The sequence below is a fragment of the Pseudophryne corroboree genome, chromosome 6 (assembly GCF_028390025.1).
Source record: "Pseudophryne corroboree isolate aPseCor3 chromosome 6, aPseCor3.hap2, whole genome shotgun sequence".
NCBI classification, from domain to species: domain Eukaryota; kingdom Metazoa; phylum Chordata; class Amphibia; order Anura; family Myobatrachidae; genus Pseudophryne; species Pseudophryne corroboree.
Genome location: NC_086449.1, coordinates 432,572,246 through 432,597,758, shown reverse-complemented (window position 1 = coordinate 432,597,758; position 25,513 = coordinate 432,572,246). Strand labels below are relative to the sequence as shown.

The 25,513-nt window shown below is 45.4% G+C and overlaps 1 protein-coding gene and 1 pseudogene across 4 annotated transcripts in view; both read right to left on the bottom strand.

Moving 5' to 3' along the window:
* Positions 1-10,095: 10,095 nt before the first annotated feature.
* LOC134939191 (5S ribosomal RNA) lies at positions 10,096-10,214 on the bottom strand (annotated as a pseudogene).
* A 3,164-nt stretch (positions 10,215-13,378) lies between these two features.
* Positions 13,379-25,513, bottom strand: part of DUS4L (dihydrouridine synthase 4 like) — a 79,571-nt gene continuing 67,436 nt past the window's right edge. For all 4 annotated transcript variants that reach the window (XM_063927064.1, XM_063927062.1, XM_063927063.1 and 1 more), the window contains exons 5-7: positions 21,473-21,595; positions 15,423-15,649; positions 13,379-13,922 (exon numbers count right to left, since the gene is read on the bottom strand). In XM_063927064.1, the coding sequence (XP_063783134.1) occupies positions 13,675-13,922; positions 15,423-15,649; positions 21,473-21,595 (598 nt within the window). In that variant the 3' untranslated portion in view covers positions 13,379-13,674. The remainder of the gene's footprint in view (positions 13,923-15,422; positions 15,650-21,472; positions 21,596-25,513) is intronic.

Sequence of the window (25,513 nt, the reverse complement as noted above, 5' to 3'; positions counted from 1 at the left end):
ACGGGATAATTGTAACCCCTTGCTTGCGAAGGAGAAGCATAATTTCTGCCATGACCTTGGTGAAAACCCTCGGGGCCGTGGAAAGCCCAAACGGCAACGTCTGAAATTGGTAATGACAATCCTGCACCGCAAATCTCAGGAAGGCCTGATGCGGAGGATATATTGGGACGTGTAAGTAGGCATCTTTTATGCTGACTGACGCCATAAAATCCCCCCCCTTCTAGGCTGGAGATCACAGCTCGAATAGATTCCATCTTGAACTTGAAAGTTTTCAAGTATGGATTGAGGGATTTTAGGTTCAGAATCGGTCTGACCGAACCGTCCGGCTTCGGTACGACAAAGAGGCTCGAATAGAACCCTCCCCCCCGTTGGGACGGGAGAATGGGAACAATGACCCTCTGTTGACACAACTTTTGTATCGCAGCATTTACTACTTCTTTTTCCTGAAGAGACACTGGCAAGGCCGATATGAAAAAGCGTCGAGGGGGCATCTCCTGAAACTCCAGCTTGTACCCTTGAGACACTATGTCTAAGACCCAAGGACCCAGGGCTGATTGAACCCAGACCTGACTGAAGATCCGGAGACGGCCCCCCACCGACAGACTCCCGCAGGGGAGCCCCAGCGTCATGCGGTGGATTTGGTAGAGGCAGGGGAGGACTTTTGGTCCTGGGTGCCTGATCCTGCAGGCGACTTCTTTCCCCTTCCTCTACCCTTTGAAGCGAGGAAGGACGAGCCTTTACCTCGTTTGTATTTATTAGGTCGAAAGGACTGCATCTGTTGATGGGGTGCCTTTTTCTGTTGTGTGGGAACATAAGGAAGAAAAGATGACTTACCCGCAGTAGCGGTAGACACCAGGTCAGCCAGGCCGTCACCAAACAAGACACTACCTTTGAAGGGGAGAGCTTCCATATTTTTCTTGGAGTCGGCATCAGCATTCCATTGATGGATCCACAGCGCCCTCCTGGCCGAGACCGCCATGGCATTGGCTCTAGATCCCTCGCCGCATCCTTTAGGTAATCTGCAGCGTCCTTGATATAACCAAGAGTCAAAAGAATATTATCTTTATCAAGGGTATCCATATCAGAAGCTAAATTATCAGCCCATTTAGCAATAGCACTACTCACCCATACCGACGCCACAGCAGGTCTGAGCAATGCACCCGTATTAACGAAAATGGCCTTCAAAGACGTTTCCAGCTTGCAATCCGCCGAATCCTTGAGAGCAGCCGTGTCAGGGGACGGAAGCGCCACCTTCTTGGACAAACGGGATAGAGCCTTGTCAACATTCGGAGACGACTCCCATTTTTCCTTGTCATCAGAGGGGAAAGGATACGCCATAAAAATTCTCTTGGGAATCTGCCACCTCTTGTCCGGTGACTCCCAAGCTTTTTTCACAAAGAGCATTCATTTCATAAGAAGGGGGAAACTTCACCTCAGGTTTTTTCCCTTTAAAAAGGCAAATCCTTGTTTCCTGAACCGCAGGTTCGTCAGAAATATGTAAAACATCTTTAATAGCCACAATCATGTACTGAATACTCTTAACTACCCTTGGGTGTAAAGTAGCATCATTAAAATCGACATCGGAATCCGAGTCCGTGTCAGCATCTGTATCTACCATCTGGGTAAATGAACGTTTTTGTGACCCTGAGGGGTCTGCACCTGAGCCAAATCATCCTCCATGGATTTTCTCCATGTCTGTGTTTGAGAATCAGATTTATCCAACCTCTTAGACAACAAAGCAACATTAGCATTAAGTGTACTCAATATAGCAACCCAATCAGTAGTCGACTGTGTCGACAGAGCCATTTCCAGCTCCTTTTCTGCGCCCCCAGTAATTTCCTCCGGGGAGGAACACTCAGCCTCAGACATGCCGACACGAAGTACCGACACCCAACACACACACTGACCAATAAAGGGGACAGCCTACAGGGAAGCCCAGAGAGAGAAACACAGAGGAAGTATGCCAGCTCACACCCCAGCGCCCATATATTACACCACAACAATATATGTCAGCAGCGCTGTACTAATAATAATAAAAGCACCAAAATATTTGTCCCCCCCCGTTTTGTTCCCTTTTACGTGTGAGGAGCTTGGAGGTCCGGCCAGCGTTCTCTGCAGCGGCTGTGGAGAGAAGAAAATGGTGCTGGTGAGCTGTGCGGTTAAGCCCCGCCCCTTCCCGACGCGCTTCTGTCCCGCCTAAATTTAAATTTTTTTATACTGGTGGGGGTCTGATATACGGTGCCCGGGCACTGAACATGGCTTTTACCAGTCTAAAATACCTCAGTAACTGCTGCCCAGGGCGCCCCCCCCCCCCCCTCCCCCTCTGGTGAGTGCCTTTAGTGGTATGTGTGGGAGCATGGAGCGCTGCGCTGTACCTCCGTTACTGAAGTCTTCTGCCATCTGAAGTCTTCGGTTCTTCTAATACTCACCCGGCTTCTGTCTTCTGTGAGGGGGGTGACGGCGCGGCTCCTGGAACAAGCAGCTAGGCGAACCAAGTGATCGAACCCTCTGGAGCTAATGGTGTCCAGTAGCCTAAGAAGCAGAAGAGCCCTTAACTAAGCAGAAGTAGGTCTGACTTCTCTCCCCTCAGTCCCTCGATGCAGGGAGCCTGTAGCCAGCAGGTCTCCCTGAAAATAAAAAACCTAACAAAAGTCTTTTTCCAGAGAAACTCAGTAGAGCTCCCCTAGTGTGTGTCCAGTCACTCCTGGGCACAAAGTCTAACTGAGGTCTGGGGGAGGGGCATAGAGGGAGGAGCCAGTTCACACCCAGTCAAAGTCTTTTTAGAGTGCCCAAGCTCCTACGGATCCCGTCTATACCCCATGGTCCTTTTGGAGTCCCCAGCATCCTCTAGGACGTAAGAGAAATAAAGCTGCCCAGTACTTGTGGGCAGTGGCAGTTACAGAGGAGGGGCTGCAGCTCAGTTCAAAATTCAAATAGGAGAGCCACACCAACTGTCATTTCAAACTGACTCACTGGCAGTTGGTGTGCCTCCCCTATTTAAATTTTAAGCTAAGCTGCAGCCCCACCTTTGAAGCCGCCCCTGCTTGTGGGCTGCATCAAAAGCAGCTGTTATTTACCCTGCACAGAAAAAAAATCTAACCCACCCAAATCTAAATCTCTTTGCAAGGTACATCTGCTCAACCTGCAATGCAACATAGTTTTGCCAAGTTGTGTGCTTTTTTGGTTTACTTACAAACATACATCAGACCCACTGTCTGTTATGTCCATAACTGAATCTTTGCTAAAGAGGATATGTAAGCTGGCCCCTCGCTAGAAGCAGAATGTATCAATAAATATTGTGGTAGAACAACAGAAAACTGCAGCGTTAGGAGGAGCACCGCGATACATAAGGCACATAAGGCTCCGATATCCACAGCAAACCCGCGGCACAGCATTCTCCATAGAATTCTATTGGGAGTCTATGTGCCGGTATGCAGTAAGCTACAGCAAACACTTCTGCAATCAACATGCAAAAATTGTGTGTTTGATGTCTTTCTCCACTTTTGGTACTATGACAACGCTGTCATTAGAAATACTTAATGATTTTTTGAGTGGTTCTCAGTGATATGTGGTGATGATGAGGACATAAGCTGCATATCTGATTGGCTGTGTATAAAATACTAGATTATTAATTGATTAGTGCTTAATTTATTAATGTTAGAGCCACTTTATGTTAAGTTGCAGCTACCTGTCCAGATTACTTATTAGTAATTTGCATTTCCAGAATATAGTTAAAGCAGCTCACCTACAGGCACTATCTCTTCCCCTCCCCTCTATACAACCCTGACCTGATCATGAGACACACATCCGTTCCACCACTCAGCTCGCCTTGGACCTTCAAACCTCTCACATAACTACACGGGATGTAGTTATGTGACACCTCCCCTGCATCCCAACCAATGAAAATACCGACAGTCGGCATGCCAACTAGAAGGGTCTATTTCACGACACCCATTGAGTGGGAATACCGAGCCCACAAGGGGCTTCGTTCCACTCGCCCCCACCACCGGCATCCTGCGGCCAGGATCCCAGCGTCGGGATGCTGACCGTCGAGATCCCGGCTGCAGTTAATGTGGTACCAACCCCTTCACGCAATGTGGCTGTTGTTGCTCTAATAATGTTGGGGTGTATGAGATGTGGCGTTTGAAACATGGCCGGGGCTCCCTTTGACCTATAATTTTATAACTACATTGTACAGTAGGTTCTATTTCATCTGTCTGTCTTTCAAGGGAAAAATTATAAAAAATAAATTTAGCAAATGATACACAGAAATATTTGTTATGGTAAGAACTTACCGTGATAACGGTATTTCTCCTAAGTCCACAGGATAACATTGGGATATGATGGCGCAACAGCGGATTTGCACGAATCGATCAAAGCTTTCTGCCTCCCAGCATGCAACTGGCCCGTCCATATATCCTCGATTCCTGGCTCAAGCAAATCAGTTGTTTTTCCAAAGCTCAAGGGAGCCCTAATCAGGCGAGAAGAACACACATGCACACCCTTCTGTGCAAGAAGGAAGAGGTTAGTGAGAGAAAGGATCCTCAAATCAGGTGCGTCAAGGTGGGGTCCCTGTGGACGTAGGTGAAATACCGTTATCAATGGTAAGTTCTTACCATAACGAATATTTGTCCAGCAGGGTCCACAGGTTATCCACAGGATAACGTTGGGATGTCCCTAAGCAATTTAGTGGTGGGGACTCTCCTGATTGGACAGGAGAATCCTTCGCCTGAATTCAGCGTCCTGAGAGGCAAAGGTATCAAAGGCATAATGTCTAATGAATGTGTTAATGGAGACCATGTGACTACCTAACATATCTATTCTGCTGAAGCACCATGTTGTGCTGTCCATAATGGACCTACCTTACGAGTAGATTGAGCAGAGACATTAGCCGAAACAGGGAGATCAGCTTGAGAGTATGCTTCTGAAATTTTCATCCCAAGCCACTTCGCCAGTGTCTGCTTATCAGCAGGCCATCCACTCTTGTGAAATCCGTAGAGAACGAAGAGAGTGTCTGTCTTTCTGATGGCACTGGTACGATCCACGTAGATCCTTAAGGCACGGACTACGTGCAACGATGCATCTCCCGCAGAAACGTCCAGCCCCTGGAAGACAGAGACTACAATTTCCTTAGTTAAGGTGGAATTTAGATACCACCTTCGGAAGATACCCAGATTTGGTTCTAAGAACCGCTCTATCTGGATAAAAAAAAATCAGAAATGGAGGGTGACATAACAATGCCCCTAAATCTGAATCTCTTCTAACTGAAGCAATTGCTAGTAGAAAGAGAACTTTAGCTGTCAACCATTTAAGATCCACTCTTTTTAGTGGCTGAAATGGGGCAACTTGAAGGGCCTTTAAAACTAAACTTAAGTCCCAAGGCACTGTAGGAGGAACAAAGGAGGTTGAATGTGCAAAATTCCCTGGAAAAAAGTTTGCATATCCTGCAGGTTAGCAATTTTCTTTTGGATCCATACAATCAATGCTGACACTTGTACTCTCAAGGAAGCCACTCATAAACCTTTATGCATTCCTGCTTGAAGGAATGCTAAGACTCTGGAAACGCTGAAAACCAAAAGGTCAGATTTTTTAATTACCTGTTGTGAGAATCCTCTCACTATGGAAGTATCAAGAGCCACGCCATCAAAGACAGTCGACCCAGGTATTTGTGATAACCACGACCCTGAGACAGTAGATCTGGATGTTTAAGAAGTAGGAATGAAGCATCCATCGACATCCTCTGCAGATCTGTGTACCAATGTCTTCTGGACCAAGCCAGAGCTATTAGTATCACGGCACCCTTACCTTGTCCTACCTTTCACATCACCCTGGATCACAAGGCGATTGGTGGAAACACATGAGCCAGACGAAGGCTGACAAGTCATCCACAAAGGTTGCTCTGGGATCCTCTGTTCTTGACTCGTATGCGAGAACTTTGTTGTTCTGACGGGACGCAATGAGATCTCTTTCTGGTAACCCCCATTATCTAACAGAGTTTGTAAGACCTTGGGGTGTAAAGCTAATTCGTTTGCATGAGTGGCGTGTCGACTGATAAAAAACGCTTCCCAGTTTAAGACTCCCGGAATGAATACTGCGGACAAGGCTGGATAATGAAGTTCTGCCCACCTTAATGTGCGACTTACCTTCTTCATTGTGTTTTGGCTGCACTTTCCTCCCTGATGGTTGAGGTACGCTACAGCGTTGCAATGTCCTGGTTTCATCAGAAGGATATTCATTGCCTGAATAAATGCCATATATATGACCCGAAGTTCCAATATATGTATTGGCAGGCAACTTTCTTCCTTGGTCCAATGCCCCTGGAAACAACTCCATCCTGACACGTCTCCCCAGCCCTGCAGGCTGGCATCCATTGTCAGAGTTTCCCAATCTGATATCCAAAGGAGCCTCCCTTTGCCCAGATAGGATATCTGTAACCACCAAGCTATTTACCTCCTAACTTCCAGAGGAAGACCATAATCTGCGCTTTTATTGTCTGATGAAAACCTTTCCACTTGGGAAGGATCAGACATTGCAGATGTATCGAGTGGAACGGAGTATACTCCATCATGTCGAATGTCTACACCATCAAACGCATTATCACGTAAATGGATACCGTTTGACTGTGTAGCAACTCCTGAATCCTTAAGTAAATTTTGGATAGTTTGTTCAGAGGTAAAATTTATCTCTGGATACCCAATTCCAACACAGACCCAAAGTGAGTCATCCGTTGTGACGGAACCAGAGACGACTTTACCCACTTTATGAGCCAACCATATCTCTGTAACAAGCTGTTGTCTGTTGCAGATGACACTGAACAATTCCTGAGACTGTGCCAGGATTAATAAATCGTCGAGGTATGTTTTTTAAAATCCTTATCCCCTGCTAACGGAGATAACATGCCTTCACCACCTTAATTTTGGTGAATACTCTGGGAGCTGTGGTCAGTCCAAATGGTAGGGCCTGAACTGAAAATTATGCTAGAGGATAGCAAACCCGACATAGTGCTATAGGAACATGTAGATAAGCATCCTGGATATCCAGGGATACCATAAAATCCTCCTGCTCCATGGCCAAAATAATGGAACATAAAGTCTCCATATGAAACCAGAGGGAACCAAATGTACTTGTTCAGCGCTTTCAGATTGAGTATGAGCCGGAACATCCTATTTGGCTTCTGGACTAAAAATAGGTTGGAATAAAAACCTTGTCTCCGTTGTGCAGGAGGAACTGGAATTATCACTCCTGACTGAAGCAACTCCTGAACTGTCTCTTGCAAAGCCCTGGGCCAGTATTTACTAAAAATCCGAGTTTGGCCGATTTGTGTTTTTTTTTCTAAGTCCCAATCCGGGAATTCACTAAGCAGAAAACTCGGCAGTGTCTGGTCTATTCGTAATGGTTTGATTGGCAAAGTTCTGAAATACGAATGAATAGACCATCGGTCAAACGTGGCTGTTATTTCATACAATACGGGCATTCACTATTCATTCGTATTTGGGTGTTAGTCTCTGAATGCTCAAGTGCGGGTCTATTTTTTTTCGATTCGTTAAAAAAAGCAGCAAAAAAATAGACCTGCTTTTTCCAGTCGAGTTTGGATAACTATGCACGGATCAGTGAGATCTGTGCATGGTTATCTACGGGAAAGGATCTGTTTAGTGTAAAAACTGGAAAAAAAATTGCGTGGGGTCCCCCCTCCTACGCATAACCAGCCTCGGGCTCTTTGAGCCGGTCCTGGTTGAAAAAATATGGGGGGAAAAATGACAGGGGTTCCCCCATATTTAATCAACCAGCACCGGGCTCTGCGCCTGGTTCCAAAAATACAGGGGACAAAAAGCGTAGGGGTCCCCCGTATTTTTGAAACCAGCACCGGGCTCCACTAGCCAGGTACATAATGCCACAGCCGGGGGACACTTTTATAGTGGTCCCTGCGGCCCTGGCATTACATACCCAACTAGTCACCCCTGGCCGGGGTACCCTGGAGGAGTGGGAACCCCTTAAATCAAGGGGTCCCCCCCTCCAGCCACCCAAGGCCAGGGGTGAAGCCCGAGGCTGTCCCCCCCATCCAAGGGCGGCGGATGGGGGGCTGATAGCCTTTTGAAAAAATTTGAATATTGTTTTTAGTAGCAGTACAAGTCCCAGCAAGCCGGTACTTGGAGAACCACAAGTACCAGCATGCATTGGAAAACCGGGCCCGCTGGTACCTGTAGTACTACTACTAAAAAAATACCCCCCAAAAAAACAGGACACACACACCGTGAAAGTATAATTTTATTACATACATGCACACCTCCAAACATACATACTTACCTATGTTCACACGAGGCTCTGTCCTCTTGTCCCTGTAGAATCCTTGGGGTACCTGTGAAAAAAATTATACTCACATAATCCAGTATAGATTGTGTCCAATGTATAATCCACGTATTTGGCAAAACAAAAAACGGAAACCCGACCACGCACTAAAAGGGGTCCCATGTTTACACATGGGACCCCTTTCCCCGACTGCCAGGACCCCCCCTGACTCCTGTCAAAGAGGGTCCCTTCAGCCTATCAGGGAGCGCCACGTCGTGCCACTCTCCTGATTGGCTGTGTGCTCCTGTAGTGTCTGTGAGGCAGCACACGGCAGAGATACAATGTAGCGCCTATGCGCTCCATTGTAGCCAATGGTGGGAACTTTGCGGTCAGCGGTTGACCGAAAGTAACCTCACCGCTGACCGCAAAGTTCCCACCATTGGCTACAATGGAGCGCATAGGCGCTACATTGTATCTCTGCCGTGTGCTGCCTCACAGACACTACAGGAGCACACAGCCAATCAGGAGAGTGGCACGACGTGGCGCTCCGATTGGCTGAAGGGACCCTTTTTGACAGGAGTCAGGGGGGGTCCTGGCAGTCGGGGAAAGGGGTCCCATGTGTAAACATGGGACCCCTTTCAGTGCGTGAATCGGGTATGCGGTTTGTTTTTTTGCCAAGTATGTGGATTATTAAAAAAGGACACGACACACTGGATTTAGGTGAGTATAATTTTATTTTCAGGTACCCTGGAATCGACGTCGACACGTGGGCAGAGTCGGCATCTGAACATAGGTAAGTAGGTGTGTGTCGGAATGTATATAATAAAGTTGTACTTTCAAGGTGTGTGTGTCCTGTTTTTATTTGAGTATTTTTTTTGCAGAAGAACTATAGGTACCAGCGGGCCCGTTTAACCCCCGCATGCTGGTACCTGTGGTTCTCCAAGTACCAGCTTGCGGGGGAGGCTTGCAGGGACTTGTAGTTCTTGTGCAAAAAACAATATTCTTTTATTTTACACTTGGCTATCAGCCCCCCATCCGCAGCCCATGGATGGGGGCGGGACAGCCTCGGGCTTCACCCCTGGCCCTTGGGTGGCTGGAGGGGGGGACCCCTTGATTTAAGGGGTTCCCACTCCTCCAGGGTACCCCGGCCAGGGGTGACTAGTTAGTGATTTAATGCCAGGGCCGCAGGGACCTATATAAAAGTGTCCCCCGGCTGTGGCATTATCTCTGACTAGTGGAGCCCGGTACTGGTTCAAAAAATACGGGGGACCCCTACGCTTTTTGTCCCCCGGATTTTTTGCACCAGGACCAGGCGCAGAGCCCGGTGCTGGTTGATCAAATATGGGGGAACCCCTGTCAATTCCCCCCCCATATTTTTTCAACCAGGACCGGCTCAAAGAGCCCTAGGCTGGTTATGCTTAGGAGGGGGGACCCCACGCAATTTTTTTCAGATTTTTAAACACTTTAAAAACTTTTTAAGGTACACAATGAAGCCCTGCACGGATCTCACAGATCCGGCCAGGATTCCTTGTGTTTTGTCAGGCAGTGTTTTACTCATCACTCCCGTAAAACACTGCCTGATATTACGAATCACATCGACATCGGAAAATACGAATTGTGAAAAGTCGTCAGCTTAGTGAATGACCGTATCAGGATTCAAAAAGTTGCCGTAAAATGCACCCGATACAATTCGAGTTCAAACACCCTTCAAAACGGCCAAAACACGAATCTTTGTAAATATACCCCCTGGTCTTCATTTCCACTGAAGACGGGTTGGTACAAACTTTTAATGAGGATGTTTCTTGAAAACACCTACAGCACCTGGCATTCCCACATAGTTTACCATCCAAGTACTAACCAAGACCAACACTGCTTAGCTTCCAAGATCAGATAAGATTGGGCAAGTCCAGTGTGGTGTGGCTGTAGATTATAACCGTGAGATACCGCTTCTTACCCATCTGTTGTAGATTGCTGCCAGATCTGTGCAAACTGAAGAAGTCAGCCTCCCACCCTGGGTTCCTCCAGGTGGAGGCCCGCACCATCAGGCTGATGGCTTATCTTATACATTAGTATAATAAGCAATACAGGTATAAGCACATAATCAACTACAAATACATGTAAAGTATGTAGGAGAAACATATTACTGCATTACCTTACATGGGATTTAACCGTATTCAGTCGCACAGCGAAAGAAAACAGCGGCAATAGTTATCAGACTCATATGCATCAGGCACTTATCCAACTATTCGTACTCAAAGGTAGATCGAGACTTAGGGGGTCATTCAGAGTTGATCGCAGCAGCAAATTTGTTAGCTAATGGGCAAAACCATGTGCACTGCAGGTGGGGCAGATATAACATGTGCAGAGAGAGTTAGATTTGCGTAGGTTATTTTGTTTCTGTGCAGAGTGAATACTGGCTGCTTTATTTTTATACTGCAATTTAGATTTCAGTTTGAACACACCCCACCCAAATCGAACTCTCTCTGCACGTTATATCTGCCTCCCCTGCAGTGCACATGGTTTTGCCCAACTGCTAACAAATTTGCTGCTGCGATGAACTCTGAATTACCCCCTTAGTGCTGTATTACCGGACTCAGTAGAGTGGGATACAGGGAGACTCACCCCGCTTCCAGGATCGAACAATACGTTAGTGAACGCGGAGTGGATCCAGACGCTAATAGTGTACACACTCGCCCCGTGAACCTACAGTGAACACAGACGCCCAAGTGAATACTGACGCACCAGTCACACAGCCGCCTATTCTGCGACTGGGAGATACACAGCGTCTCAGACGGAAGCGGGAAATCAGTTCATGGCGGGAGACTCGGGTGAAACTGGTCATGAACTGGAGGGAAGGACGACCAAGGGAGCATCTGACTCCCCACTGCTGACATCAACCCTAGAGATCACGACCTCATACGACCCCTGGAGCCTATGATCCCTATGGCTTAGTGCTGGTGCACCCTAGGTGGCAGCCGCGTCAGCGACTGTTTGGTAGTCTACTCCCAAAACAGTGCGGCTGTGTCAGTGTTCCCCCTCTAAGCGGAACCGATGCCTTACCTTCTCCCCGTGCTCCGGCCACAGCCTGGTAACGTCTGCTGGACTTACTGGTACATCTGACACAGTCGCCTGCCGAAACAGCACTGTACTCGTGGGTAAGCATTGTCGCGACCCAGCTCGGAGTTGTTGGAGCGACTCTTTCTAAGGTACGTATAAGACGCTTTTTAGAAAAATCGCTCAAATAAATAGTAAGACTATAAAAATAAAATAAAAAAGCTTATGGCTTCTAAAAAACCAGCAACCCTCTTGACCATGGTCCGGCTCCTGCCGCGCCAAACAAAAAACTAATTTGCCTGCGCCAGGAGGTGGGGATATATGGACGGGTCTGTTGCATGCTGGGAGGCCGAAAGCTTTGACCGATTGGTGCAAATCCGCTGTCGCGTCATCATATCCCACCGGAGAAACAAAACATTACTATAACATGTTAACTACAATGTGGTCTATGAGGAAAGATATGACTTTCTGCAGATGATGATACAATACTTTGTAAAAGCAGTGATTCCCTCAACATGGCTAAAACAAATGTGTAGTAATTAACAGATAATAGATTAATGGAGTCAAGTGTGAAATTGTGAGTTTAATACATCAAAATTAAAAAAATAATGTAAGCCAGACACACAAATCCAAAATCAAAATACAGAACGAACAGTGATAACGCAAGAGAAAACTCATATTGCCAGTCTAAGGGTGCCCACACACTGTACGATATAGCTGCCGATACGACTAATTGGAACAACATAGCAGCTATATCATTCCGTGTGTGGCCATGATGTCATCCACTGTGCGCACCCGTGGGGTTGTAAGTTTGCATTGCTAATCTTCCAGAATGTTCAAAAGATGCAGAGGAGGGCCGGCATAGTGGGCGTGTGTGGGGACCGCCCAATTTATCGGCCCTCGGAAGCTCCGTCACATCAGCCGAACACATCGCTTCGTGTGTGGGCACCCTTATGGTGTGATTCAATTCAGTATGTATTGTCTTACACATGCTTTTACACCGGGTACAACACTATGAGCAATCAGCACTGCTCTATGGAATAGGGTCTAACATCACTGATTTTTATTTCCAGCTCCAGTGTCCAATTCTGGGGCTTCCAGCGTATCCCATACATTAATAAAAGTAAAAACAAAATCCAAAAAAGGGCTAGTAAATTATACATGGCCTGTATAACAAAACCTATCAGAAAATACTTAAAAAGCGAAACATGTACAGCTAAGAGGAGAAAAGAGACAAGGGTGATATAAAAACATCCAAATGCATTAATACAAATTGAGAGGGAAGTATTTTAAAATAATTCTAGAAGAGGACACACTTTAAAATTGGAGGAAGGAAACCTGAAGGGTCATTTAAGAAAGATGTTGTTTTTTTTTTTACAGAAAGACTGATAGGAGCTGATTAATTTGCTGGTCTCCCGGCCGCCACTAAATGGCACCCAAGGGAGCAATTCAAATGTTGCTCCATTCAGGCGCACATGCAGCCGGGGAGATACATTTCAGCTTGCAGCCTCATGAGTGCTGCTATGCCCAGTAATAATAGGCGTGCATATGTTGCATGCGCACCCAACGGGGGCAACTATTGAATAGCCCTGGTGGGTGCCCACAAAACAATTGAATCAGCGCCACAGATGAATAAAGTAATCTCTCCCAGCAGCTGTGAATGGGAATAATACAGTGAAGATCATGGGGTAATTTAATTGTTTTTTGAGTGACAATATGTACTAGGCACCAGTCAAAACTGTTTGTTTCTGCCGCCGCTCCCGAATGCATGATTTCTGTTTGAATATTCCTGAAGAAACCTAGTCTACAGTTTGGGCGCACTAACCAGGACTTTAGATGGCTAAACCCAGTGTATTTTGTGCAATAAGTAAAGCATTTGCACCCAACGGTAGAAACAATTGAATAGCTCCGATGGGTGCCCATTACTTATATCCACCCAAAAAACAACGGAATTCCCTCCTAAGAATGCATGGAACACATTCATATGGCTATTGTTAAGACTTAGATCTAAACAGAAATAAAACAAAAGCACACAAGATCGATCCACTACATTGTCTTTCTTTGGTACAACGTATAATGCATTTGAAGAATATTTATGATAAAGCTGGAATATCATCAGGTTGCAAACTATAGTGCCTGTCCCAAGCTAAACTGGTCAGCACACACGGTAACACAGTTTGTATCACCAGCTGTGTGTGCACTAATGTGTTTTGGAATGATGTATAGGCTAGAACACAGCTAATACAACCATATATTGACCTCCTCTGGGGTCAAATTATCTTTTGTATAACATAATAAACTAGATTATATATAAAATCAAATTAAAAATTTACATCATACTCCATAAACATCTCTGAAATAATCTAGAACAGCTGACGTACTAGATAAAACATTAAAAACTCTCTTCTCTTGTTTTGAAGTTATTTGTTCCATCATATACATAATATGATGATGGAAACATGTAAAAGGTGTTCCATGTTCTAGAGCTATGTCAACCCAGTCCATAATGCAGGAAAGTGGTGTCTCCTCATATCCAGCAAACATAGCTGGGTTTGTTAGAAGGCCCCTCGCAGCCATCACACCTGAAACACAAAATTAAAATGAAATGAAACGGAGTGCACATTTTTACTATTAAAAAATAAATAAATAAATAAATAAATACATACAATAGAAAAAAAAAACCACACAGGGGCACTACTACTTTTTTGTCACTCTGCTGGCAGTATTTTCTTTATTTTATATAAACAGTCAATAATATTAAGATTATAAGGGCACCAGACACTATTATATCCTGTATAAGGGAGCTAAGTTTTAATTATAATTTTAATCAAAATGACATAGGTACCCATAGGGGCATATTCAATAAGAGTTGGATCCATGCCGACATGCAGTTGTCGGATCCATTCCGACAACCCCTATTCAATGGACGGCCAAATCCGACTGTCTGATTTGGCCGTACGCAGGGTCCTGTCCTGACAGCAGCGGCCAGGAGTGCAAATGACGGCGGGCGTGAGCGGGATGGCGGCGGTGGTAAGCTAGGCAGCGGGGAGAGCAGAGATCGGCAACCGGCAGGGGGAGCTGGCTGTGGGGGGACATATCTGCGGCGTTGGGAGGGGGGGGGGGGGGGGGGGAGGCGCTGCAGGGAGAGGTCTCTCCCTGCAGCGCGCCTCCCCCTGCTGCCGCAGACATGTCTCCCAGCAGTCAGCTACCCCCGCCGGCCGCCGATCTCTGCTCCCCCCGCGGCCTGCAGCACTGCTTATCTTCTCACCTCAATCCGGACTTTTTCAAGTCGGATTGAGTTTGTCGGCAAGGGGGCCAAATCTGACAGGTTTTCCGACAGAAGCATGTGGATCGGCGGCTATTCCGCCAATCCACGTGTTTTCCGACAAGTCGGAAAAAAACAGTCCCTATTGAATAGGTCGGAACCCCTTCCGACCTATTTCTGTCGGAAGCTGCCGTCTTTCCGACAAGACGGCAGCTTCCGACAGTTATAGAATACAGCCCGCCCTTAGTCTATTTATTCCATCACACAAGCGGGAGGAGTTTGACATATGCTTTCCTTGTATAAAATATGAATCTATGTATTGTACATGTATACCAAATAAATGTACTCATACATCTGTATGCAGATTATATTGCATCTCACCTATTAACCTGGCTCCCATCTGCGTTTTAAAACACTATTCAAATTGCTTTACTTTAAGTGAGAGTGTGTAAGTCATAGCCTTGTTTTCACCTACAGGAGTTCCTGTTGGATTCTGGAGCAGACTGAACAATAGCAAAATATTATTGTGACCACCTAAAGGCACATGCCTGATTTCAATTTCTATTAACTTGCAAAAGGGAAATATTTCTGGTAAAACACGTTTATAAAGATAGTGTTTATATAAATGTATCAATGTTGTGTGATTTAGAAGTAGATGAATGTGAAGTTGCCAGGTAGCAAATGCGCCAGTGATTTTAAAACACAATATGGGAAACATCTAATATTGTCAAGGGGACATACATACCAGGAGTGTAATGTTTCATCTTCCTAAGTGGCACATGACTTATACTCTAACTGAAGTTCAGCATTTACTTACCATCTGCTCCTGTAATTTGATGAATGTTCTCAGCTTCTTTTAAGCTCTTGATATCTCCATTAGCCACAACAGGTATAGACAGGCTATCCTTAATGATTTTTATTGCATCATAGTGCACAGGCTGATGCCTCTCTTCAGGAAGCCTCCCATGAACTGTGATCCAGGAAACACCAGCAGCCTCCGCTTTCCGACACAGGTCTACCGTCTTCACAATGTCAGCATGAATTCTAAAATGAAAGAAGTTATAAATATTAATTATCACATGAAATTAGAGACAACCCCCCACCCCCTTTCCCTTATTCCAAAATATTCAGCTTTTTTCTTTTTTTATTCCACCCATCATCAGTAATAAGATAATGGTCCTAAATTGCAGATTTACAATAAAGAGTTTGATTTGGTTGAGCTCTTATTTCTGGACAAACAGTTCCATGGCAGCCTAATGTTTCCCGGGGCCCATTTTTACCACAGTAGTGTTCTTGCAAAAGTATTCAGACCCTCGAACAATTCTATCATTTTACTGAATTATAAATAATACAATGTAATGTGGGATTCTGTGATTCTCTTCTATTACAGCACTGAAACTCTAAATTAGTTTTTCTGTTTTTATTATTTATGGGTAACATATATGGCAACATATATGGCAAAATAGAGATATAAGAAAAACCTCTTTATATTAATTTTCAGGTAGTAGTAACAAGGAGGGGGGAGAGATTGCCAATGCAGTACAGTATTAGCAACCAAGAGCTATTTGGGAATCGGGCATCAAGGACAGGGAAGGAGTAGGGGTTCAGAACGGTTAAGAGAACATTTTTATTTAATGGGATATTGTTCAATGTAAAAAAAAAAAAAAAAACACACTGGCCTCCAGGAGGTAAAACCCCCTCAAAACATTAGCCCCCACAGTCCTGCGCTACTCACATCAACAAACAGGGTCCTGACGTTGGCTGCCACCATCAGGATCCTGGTGCTAGAGCACGGGACAAGCATGGAGATTCCGGGGCTTAGCCGGAATGAAGCCAGTCCTCGAGCTACATTCCATCTGCTCAGCCCCAGTGCTTAGGGACGGTTTCTGACCTGAAGGGACATCCCCGGCTGCCTCTACACTGCCCGCCGCTGCTCCCAGCTAAAGACACCCAGAAGTGCCTGCTAGCAGGTGCAGATTACAGTTTCTAGTCTGCAATCCGTAGTGGAACGCCAAAGTTTGGCCACTGGCCCAGAAAACGCATGAATCAGCCATGGCCAGCACGCTGTCCCGGCGGCTTAATCCACCCCTGTAGGTAGGCAATAGGTAAGGTAGGTGAGCAATAGGTAAGTAGAGAGTAGTTAGATATATAAAAGGTATGTAGGCAGGTGGTACATTGGTTAGTCAAGAGTAGGCAGTGGGAAATTAGACAGGTATACAGCAGATAGGTAGTGTGTAGGCAGGTGGTAGGTAAGTAGAAAGTAAGCCTAAGGAGGTAGTAGGTAGGTGTGCAGTAGGTTAGTAGGTAGTCAGGTATATAGCAGGTACTGTAGGTATGTACAGAGTGGGCAATAGATAATAGGTAAGTATAGAGTAGGTTAGTAAGATAGGTAGAGGGGCAGTAGGTAAGTAGATTAGGTACACAGCATGCAAGTAGTACATTTGCAGGTGGTATATAGGTAAGTAGTGAGCAGGCAGTAGATAAATGGCCAGTAGGTAAGTAGGGAGGTATATAGCTGCATGTAGTATGTAGGCAGGTAGTAAGCAAGTAGTAGATAGGTGGCCAGTGGGTTAGGTAGGTATATAGCAGATAGGTGGTATGTAGGCAGGCGGCAGGTAGGTAAGTAAAGAGTAGACAGTAGATAGGTGGGCTGGTTAGTAGATAGTAGTCAGGACTGGAGGAGGGAGGGGTGTAGCTGAGTCTAAACAGAGGAAATACCCCATTCATGACACCACTCATAAGGCAATCAGAGAGGCACTAGTCCGGATCCAGGTGGCAGCAGGAGCCAACGTGGGAGGTGTGGGGACTATCACAAGGGCAGGCCCAGCAGTAATGGGCCAGGTGATGGTGGGTGTCATGTTAAATACAGAAAGGAGGATCACAAATTATATGTGATCTAAGGTGTGGTGATTACCTGCAGGAATAATCACCAATAATGTTTTTAAGTGACTGTATATATATAATTTTGTATTCTTTCAGCTTAGACATGACAAAATGGCTGACAGGTAATGTCCTGCGTTTAACCTCCATACATCCAGGCTGGGGGAGATCTGTAGACAATAAAGTTTGAGATGACATGTGCAATGACCAGACCAGGAGGTTATAAAGACTGATAAGAGGGAGAATTGTATATTGTCCAAAATATAAATTATCTGTGGTCTGGGTTCCTGACATGACCATTGTAAAGGGGGATTACATTTCTACATCAAAAGCAGATATTTGCAAGCTCTGGACATTGAGGCTAATAAGGCCAATTCGTTTGTTTTATCAACAGAGGGGCTGTAAACAGACCAGGGAAGTGTGTCCAAATGTCCTGATTGGAATGCAGGGATCATATTTCCTGGCTGTCATAAACCTTACTTTCTTTGAAAGAGATTCATACAGAATGCCTTTGGGCTACACCCCTTGCCAAGCACCCAGAGAGTAAAAATGGTGTATGGGTAGTGTCCAGCAGGGAAGTAGTTAAAAATCCCAAGTGAGGGGGCCTGATGAAGCTGGAGACTATATCTGTCTCCCTCATGAAAACAAAAAGTGTGATCTCTTGGGGATACAGCAGTTACAGTACATGCTGGAGATGACCTGAGTTATTCTGTGAAATCCCCCACAGCAGAAATACCTAGATTCGTTTGAGTAAGTGAATAGGGTTTCTGTAAATTTTATTTCCTTTTCATTTATTGAGATTGCTGTATTCTGTGTGTATTTTAAAAAAAAATCTTAATAATCTTTGTAACCTTTTTGTAACTAAAGCTCTGAAGTATTCTTGAAATTAAAATTCTACTTTTAGTTTTGATTCTGTTGTTCTTCTGAACTCAAGGCCTGTGCGGCTCACGTCTACCTATTTTTCTTAGTATTGAAGTGTGTATGTGACAGGAAAAGCTAAAGACACCTGCAACGTCCGCAATACGTTGAAAAGTCTTTGCTGGTTGCAGCTGAAGGTATTTAAGTAATCCCGTGTGTCAAAAGTGATCCCGCATGTGACAATTCTCAAATTGGCATATTTGTGGAATTGGCCAGCAGCGTTGTCACAGTGGGGTCAAGTGTTGCCATCATCAATATGGTGTGCCCATGGTTGGGCTGGGGGTGGTGTAGTCAGTGGTGACTGACGGGCTCCGCAAAGCCTTATGGGAGGAGCTGCAGTGGCATGGCATGCGCAGCAGCTCCCCCATTGGCTATTTATTTTGCTTCAGTAAGCTTCTGCTCATGTTCAGAAGCTGTTTGTTAATGCTGCTCGATTGGAGTGGAGATCCGTTCAGGCCAACTGGCCAGCCGCCGGAAGGGTGACAAACTGTCACTGAGGGTACAGCGGGGCTTGCCCGGTGGCTGAATCAGCCCGAGAAGGGATGTTTAAAGTGACTGCATTAATGATGAGGGAGGACACATCGGTATGCAAGTATATCATTTTGTGTGTCTACATCACTGGTTCCCGAACTTTTCTGAATTACGGCGCTGTAGAGTATGAGAAATTTTTTCATGGCACCCCCAGGAAATTTAAAATAAATATAAGATTAAGTAAATTGTGTTTATATATCATCCTTAGGTGCAATTGTGTGGTGAGGGACAATATTTGCTTCTGTTTGTCCAGATATTTTATGACTGGAAGCCACCAGCACTGGTTTTGCCTACTACACTGACCATAAATAATTTAAAGAACAAGTGTAAATTTGGTGCGTCAAACGGAGAGCTGCAAAAACCTCTATGCCCACCTGTAGGGCCAAAATATGGTTTAGAGGAAAATGTGTGGTTTCTGCGCTATCTCCAGTTGAGATAGGGAAAGAACCTTCTGTAGGAAAGTTTAAGATGAGTGTACAGTTTAAAGTTCCAAAAATGCCCAAAAATTATTGCTTTCCTTATTCTTTCTGGTGAGTCATTGGGTCTCCAAATCTTTCTTCCAATTTTTGGTTCAGAGGGATGTTAATTCTTCATCTCCAATGTATAAAAGAAAAGATAGGAGAAACCACAATAGTGTAACTCAATTTTAATAAGAACAAATGCAATAAAACATATGGCTGGCAGCGTACCTTAAAATAAGGTGTATATATCACACCAAGTCTCGTTTGTAAAATGTCTGTGGTGAATTCCTGGTATGGGAATCCCTTCAGGATCAAAGCTGGGTCGCTGTCCAGGCAGATGCTGTTCACCAACGCGTTTCGGCTCTCCTGAGCCTTTTTCAAGGTGTTTGGGCTAGTAGTATTCTGGGTATATATATACCCCTTACTGCGATATCATTGGTGGATCCTTTCCAGGAAGTGAATTTTCCTTAATGTATCGCCGCAGCCGTAGGCACAGACGTGCTGGGGAGATCCTCGCTGTGCACAGCGGCGTATATAGCTCTCCTCTCTCCCGTCTCTCTTTAGCGGTGGGTAGCGGTTTTAAATGATCTCCACCCCTCGGCGTGCTGGAGCCGCTTGTATACGGACGTATGCAGAGCAGACCCTCCACCTGGCTGACCGCGTCTCCTCCGATTATAGCTCAGCCGGGGCGGCAGGTGTATATGGTCTCGTCGGTTGTCCTTAGCTCTCAGCCCAGCGGGGTAGATCCAAATGTGGGGTGTCTCTTGTCAGGGTGAACAGCAGATCTCCTAACGCGAAACGCACACAGGTGCTTTTTCAAAGAGTTTGAAAAAGCACCTGTGTGCGTTTCGCGTTAGGAGATCTGCTGTTCACCCTGACAAGAGACACCCCACATTTGGATCTACCCCGCTGGGCTGAGAGCTAAGGACAACCGACGAGACCATATACACCTGCCGCCCCGGCTGAGCTATAATCGGAGGAGACGCGGTCAGCCAGGTGGAGGGTCTGCTCTGCATACGTCCGTATACAAGCGGCTCCAGCACGCCGAGGGGTGGAGATCATTTAAAACCGCTACCCACCGCTAAAGAGAGACGGGAGAGAGGAGAGCTATATACGCCGCTGTGCACAGCGAGGATCTCCCCAGCACGTCTGTGCCTACGGCTGCGGCGATACATTAAGGAAAATTCACTTCCTGGAAAGGATCCACCAATGATATCGCAGTAAGGGGTATATATATACCCAGAATACTACTAGCCCAAACACCTTGAAAAAGGCTCAGGAGAGCCGAAACGCGTTGGTGAACAGCATCTGCCTGGACAGCGACCCAGCTTTGATCCTGAAGGGATTCCCATACCAGGAATTCACCACAGACATTTTACAAACGAGACTTGGTGTGATATATACACCTTATTTTAAGGTACGCTGCCAGCCATATGTTTTATTGCATTTGTTCTTATTAAAATTGAGTTACACTATTGTGGTTTCTCCTATCTTTTCTTTTATACATTGGAGATGAAGAATTAACATCCCTCTGAACCAAAAATTGGAAGAAAGATTTGGAGACCCAATGACTCACCAGAAAGAATAAGGAAAGCAATCATTTTTGGGCATTTTTGGAACTTTAAACTGTACACTCATCTTAAACTTTCCTACAGAAGGTTCTTTCCCTATCTCAACTGGAGATAGCGCAGAAACCACACATTTTCCTCTAAACCATAAATAATTTAAATTGGCTCTGGATCACCAATCCAAGGCACCTCTGCAAGTGCCCTGAGGCACCCCGGTGTGCCACGGCACACAGTTTGAGAACCACTGGTCTACATATATTTTTATTTACAGTCATTAAAAAGGTATGAATACGGTAGTTACAGTATTATCTTACAGTTTGTTTTTTGCCAAACATAAAAACACAAGTTATGCAAAATTAATGTTATAGTATGTGACAAAGGCTGAGGAAAGTTAGTTGCTGATGAATAAGTACAATTCTTCCTTTCTCTGCAGACTACATATAAATGAAAATGACTTATACCACATTACAGAGCAGTGGTCTAATATTACAGCAGTGGTCTAATAATACCTTATTTTAATGGACACAGAAAATCTTGGATTCTCGACTTGGCAGCGTACTTGTCTCACCATATCATGAACCAACTGAGGACGATTTATTAAGCAAGCACCATAACCGTCTGACATTGCCCACCTGGTGTAAGAACAAATACAGATTCAAGTTGTATCTAGACATTTGGGAGATGCACTTTCCAGCCGACATACATAAACACATTTTGCAATGTTAAATCTGTTCTCCCAAGTGTATTGACAGAATCAGTCCAAACTCCAAGTGCAAATCAATGATCTACAAGAAAACATTAGCAAGTATCGGTGCTGCCCTGTTCAGACTTTTTCAAAATCCCATCCTACTACAAGTGAATGTGTAGATACTAGAATGCAAAGATAAGAGATCCACTAACAGTCAGAGCATGGCAGTGGTTTCAGCCTAACATAATTGTCCAGTGTGAGGTACCTGGGTGCCGGCTACATTTTATTTATATGAAATCTCTTTGTGAAAGAAACCTGGACATAGGCTGGTGGACACATTTTTTGGTTAAAAAAAAGACGATTTTGGTACTTACCGATAAATTCATTTCTCTGAATCCACTCGGGGACACTGGAGAACTACACAACCAAAAAGTGGAACGGCTCCCAAGCGCTTTAACTTATTGGTATATGGCTCACCTTTGGTGAATACCCTATATGCATCAAAAGGTATCTTTAGTCCTCCTTCATCATGGGCGGGATATATCAGTCTGGTCCCCCTCCCGATATCACAGAGGATATCAAAAAGATAAGTCTTGTAGTATTGGGTATGAACCAATTTATTTACCAAAGGTGAGCCATATACCAATAAGTTAAAGAGTGAATAAGTTTGGATTTTTAGTACCAAATTTAGATCCCACGGTGCCGTGGGAGGACGAAAAGGTGGTTGTATTCTCAACACACCCTGTAAAAATGTCTGGACCTCCTGCAAGGACGCCAGACGTTGCTGGAAAAAGAGCTAGAGGGCCAAGACGTGTACCTTCAAAGATCCCAATCGCAAACCACCATCCAAACCATTTTGGAGAAACCTCAACAGTCTAGTAAGATGGAACTCTCTAGGGTTTCAACCCCTAGGCTGGCACCAGTCCGTGTACTTCTTTCAGATTCTATAGTAATGTGCTGCCGTGACTAGCTTACTTGCTGCTAACATGGTAGCTGATTTCGGGATACCCCTGTCTCCTAGTATCCTGGTCTCAAGAGCCACACCATCAAACGCAGACGGTTCAGGTCTGGGTGAAGGAATGGGCCTTGTGACAACAGGTCCTTCCTCTGCGGCAGTTTCCAAGGATCTTCTGCCAGAAGTACCTTCAGGTCTGAGTACCAACTTCTGTGAGGTCAGTCTGGTGCTATTAAAAACACCCACGCTCTTTCATGTTTCACCTTTTTCAATACTCTTGGTAACAGGGGAAATGGCGGGAAGATGTACACCAGTTTGTACGTCCAGGGAATTGCAAGCGTGTCCACCACCTCTGCTGCTGGGTCCCACATCCTGGCCACATATATTGGTAGCTGATGGTTGTTCCGAGAGGCCATTAGGTCTATCTGTGGTAGACCTGACCTTCTTACCAATGCATCGAATACTTGTGGGTGTAGACACCACTTCCCTGGATGCATATCTTGACTGAGGTAGTCTGCTTCCCAATTTTCCACTCCTGGAATGAAGACTGCCGACAGGATTATGTTGCGCTTTCTTGTCCACAACAGAATCCTTGTGGCCTCCTTTAAAGCCATGCAGCTTTTTTTTCCTCCCGGACGGTTTATGTATGCTGTTGTCATCACATTGTCTGACTGCACTCTCACATGCTGAGCCCATACTAGGTCTTCCGCCAGAAGAAGAGCATTGTAAATGGCTCTTAGTTCCAGTACATTTATTGGAAGACTGTTCTCCTGCGGTGACCATCTTGAAACTGATGGTTGTCCAGTACTGCTCCCCATCCTCTGAGACTGGCATCTGTTGTCAAAATCTTCCAAACTCCGATTCCAAACCTCTTTCCCGCCGCTAGATTCCTGTGGACCGACCACCAAATTAACGAGGTGCTGGCCTGGGGCGACAAGCGAATCCTTCGGTGAAGAAGTTAATGCATGCCTGCCCCCCGAGCATTCAGATTCAGCTGAAAAAGGTCTGGAATGTAGTCTGCCGTATTGGATTGCTTTGAAGGATGCTTTCATCTTTCCAAGAAGCCGTACACAAAGATGCAGAGAGACTGTCTGGTTCTGTAGAACCTGACATTTCCTTGAGGTCTCGAATCTTGTCCTCTGGGAGAAACACCTTCATTTGTATTGTATCTAAAATGAGACCCAGGAATTGGATCCTCTGCGTCGGTTGTAGATTGGATTTTTTGAAATTCACGATCCAACCGTGATGAATCAGAAACTGATGAGTTATCAGAGCATCCGGATAAACTGGACTTGAGATGGAGCATTGATAAGAAGGTCATCCAGATACGGTATTATCGTTACACCTAACGATCTCAGCTTCGCTACCATGATCTTTGTGAAGACTCTCAGGGCTGATGATAGGCCGAACGGTAGAGCTCTGAACTGGTAATGAGTCTTGCCCACTGCAAACCGTAAATAGGCTTGGTGCGGGGTCCAAATTGGGACATGGAGGTACGCGTCCTTTATGTCCATGGACACCATGTTCTCCATTTGCTCCAGTCCTGCAATAACTGACTGTATTGATTCCATCTTGAATCTGTAAACCGTCAGGAATTGATTTAACACCCTTAAATTGAGGATTGGCCTGACAGACCCATCTGGTTTCGGCACTACAAAAAGATTTGAATAAAATACCAACCCTCTTTGAGAAGTCGGGACAGGCATAATTACTTCCTTCTGAAGAAACTTTTGAATAGCCGTGTCTAATGCTCTTGCTCTTTGAGGGCACCGAGGAAGGCCTGTCATAAAGAACTGACTGTGAGGTCGGTTCAGAAATTCTATTTTGTATCCCTGGGAAATAATAATGTTGATCCAGACTTCTGGTGAGGTTTCAGCCCGGGTGTCCTGAAACCTTTCCAACCGTCCGCCCACCATAGGAGACCCCAGGTGAGCTGGAAGACCTTCATGCCACGGTCTTGTCAGCAGGTTTAGAGTCCTGTTTTCCGGCTGTGAACTGGGAATGGCCTCCGCCTCTGTTTCCACGAGCTTGACCACCAAAACCTCTTCCTCTAGTTCGAAAGGATTGAGACCTAAATGAGTCGAACAGTGGACCAGAGTAATTTCTTCTTTTGACCGGTGGCGTAGTTCTAGCCTATGTGGTAGGCAGAACAGTAGATTTTCCAGCTGTTGCTTGTGAAATCCACTTATCTAGTTCCGGACCAAATAAAAGCCTCCCCTACAAAGGGGATCGCCTCTACCGCCTTTTTGGAATCTGAGTCCACTTGCCATTCTCTGAGCTACAGAATCCTTCTGGCCAATATAGCCGAAGCCAAGATGCGTGATGCTGTCCTGCTAGCATCCTTTGTAGCTTGGCAAATATATGTGGCCAACTCCCGGATATGCTCCGCTAGTCAAACTATTTTTTCCTGGCTGTTCTCTTTCGCCACTGCCTGAACAATTTGACCAGCCCATGCTAGTATAGCCTTATTTACCTTATGGTACATGGGGATGTACCAAAGCTCCCAGAACGGGAGGGAGAGCGCGGAGGCTCCTGCAGAACTGATTGGCCTCTGATGATCTGAAGTTCAGTCAAAGTATCGAACTTCTAAAACTTTGCAAACGTGTTCGACCCAGACCAAGTTGCAGCTCGGCAAAGTTGCAATGCCGAGCCCCCCCGGGCAGCCGCCCAGGAAGACCCCACCTTACGAGTAGAGTGGGCCTTAACAGATTTTGGACACGGCAGTCCTGCCGTAGAATAAGCGTGCTGGATTAAGACCGAATCCAGCGAGAAATAGTCTGCTTAGATGCAGGACACCCAATCTTCTTGGGATCATATAGGATAAACAGAGAGTCCGACTTTCTGTGACGAGAAGTTCTCTTCACATATATCTTCAGGGCCCTTACAACATCCAAGGACTTTGATGTA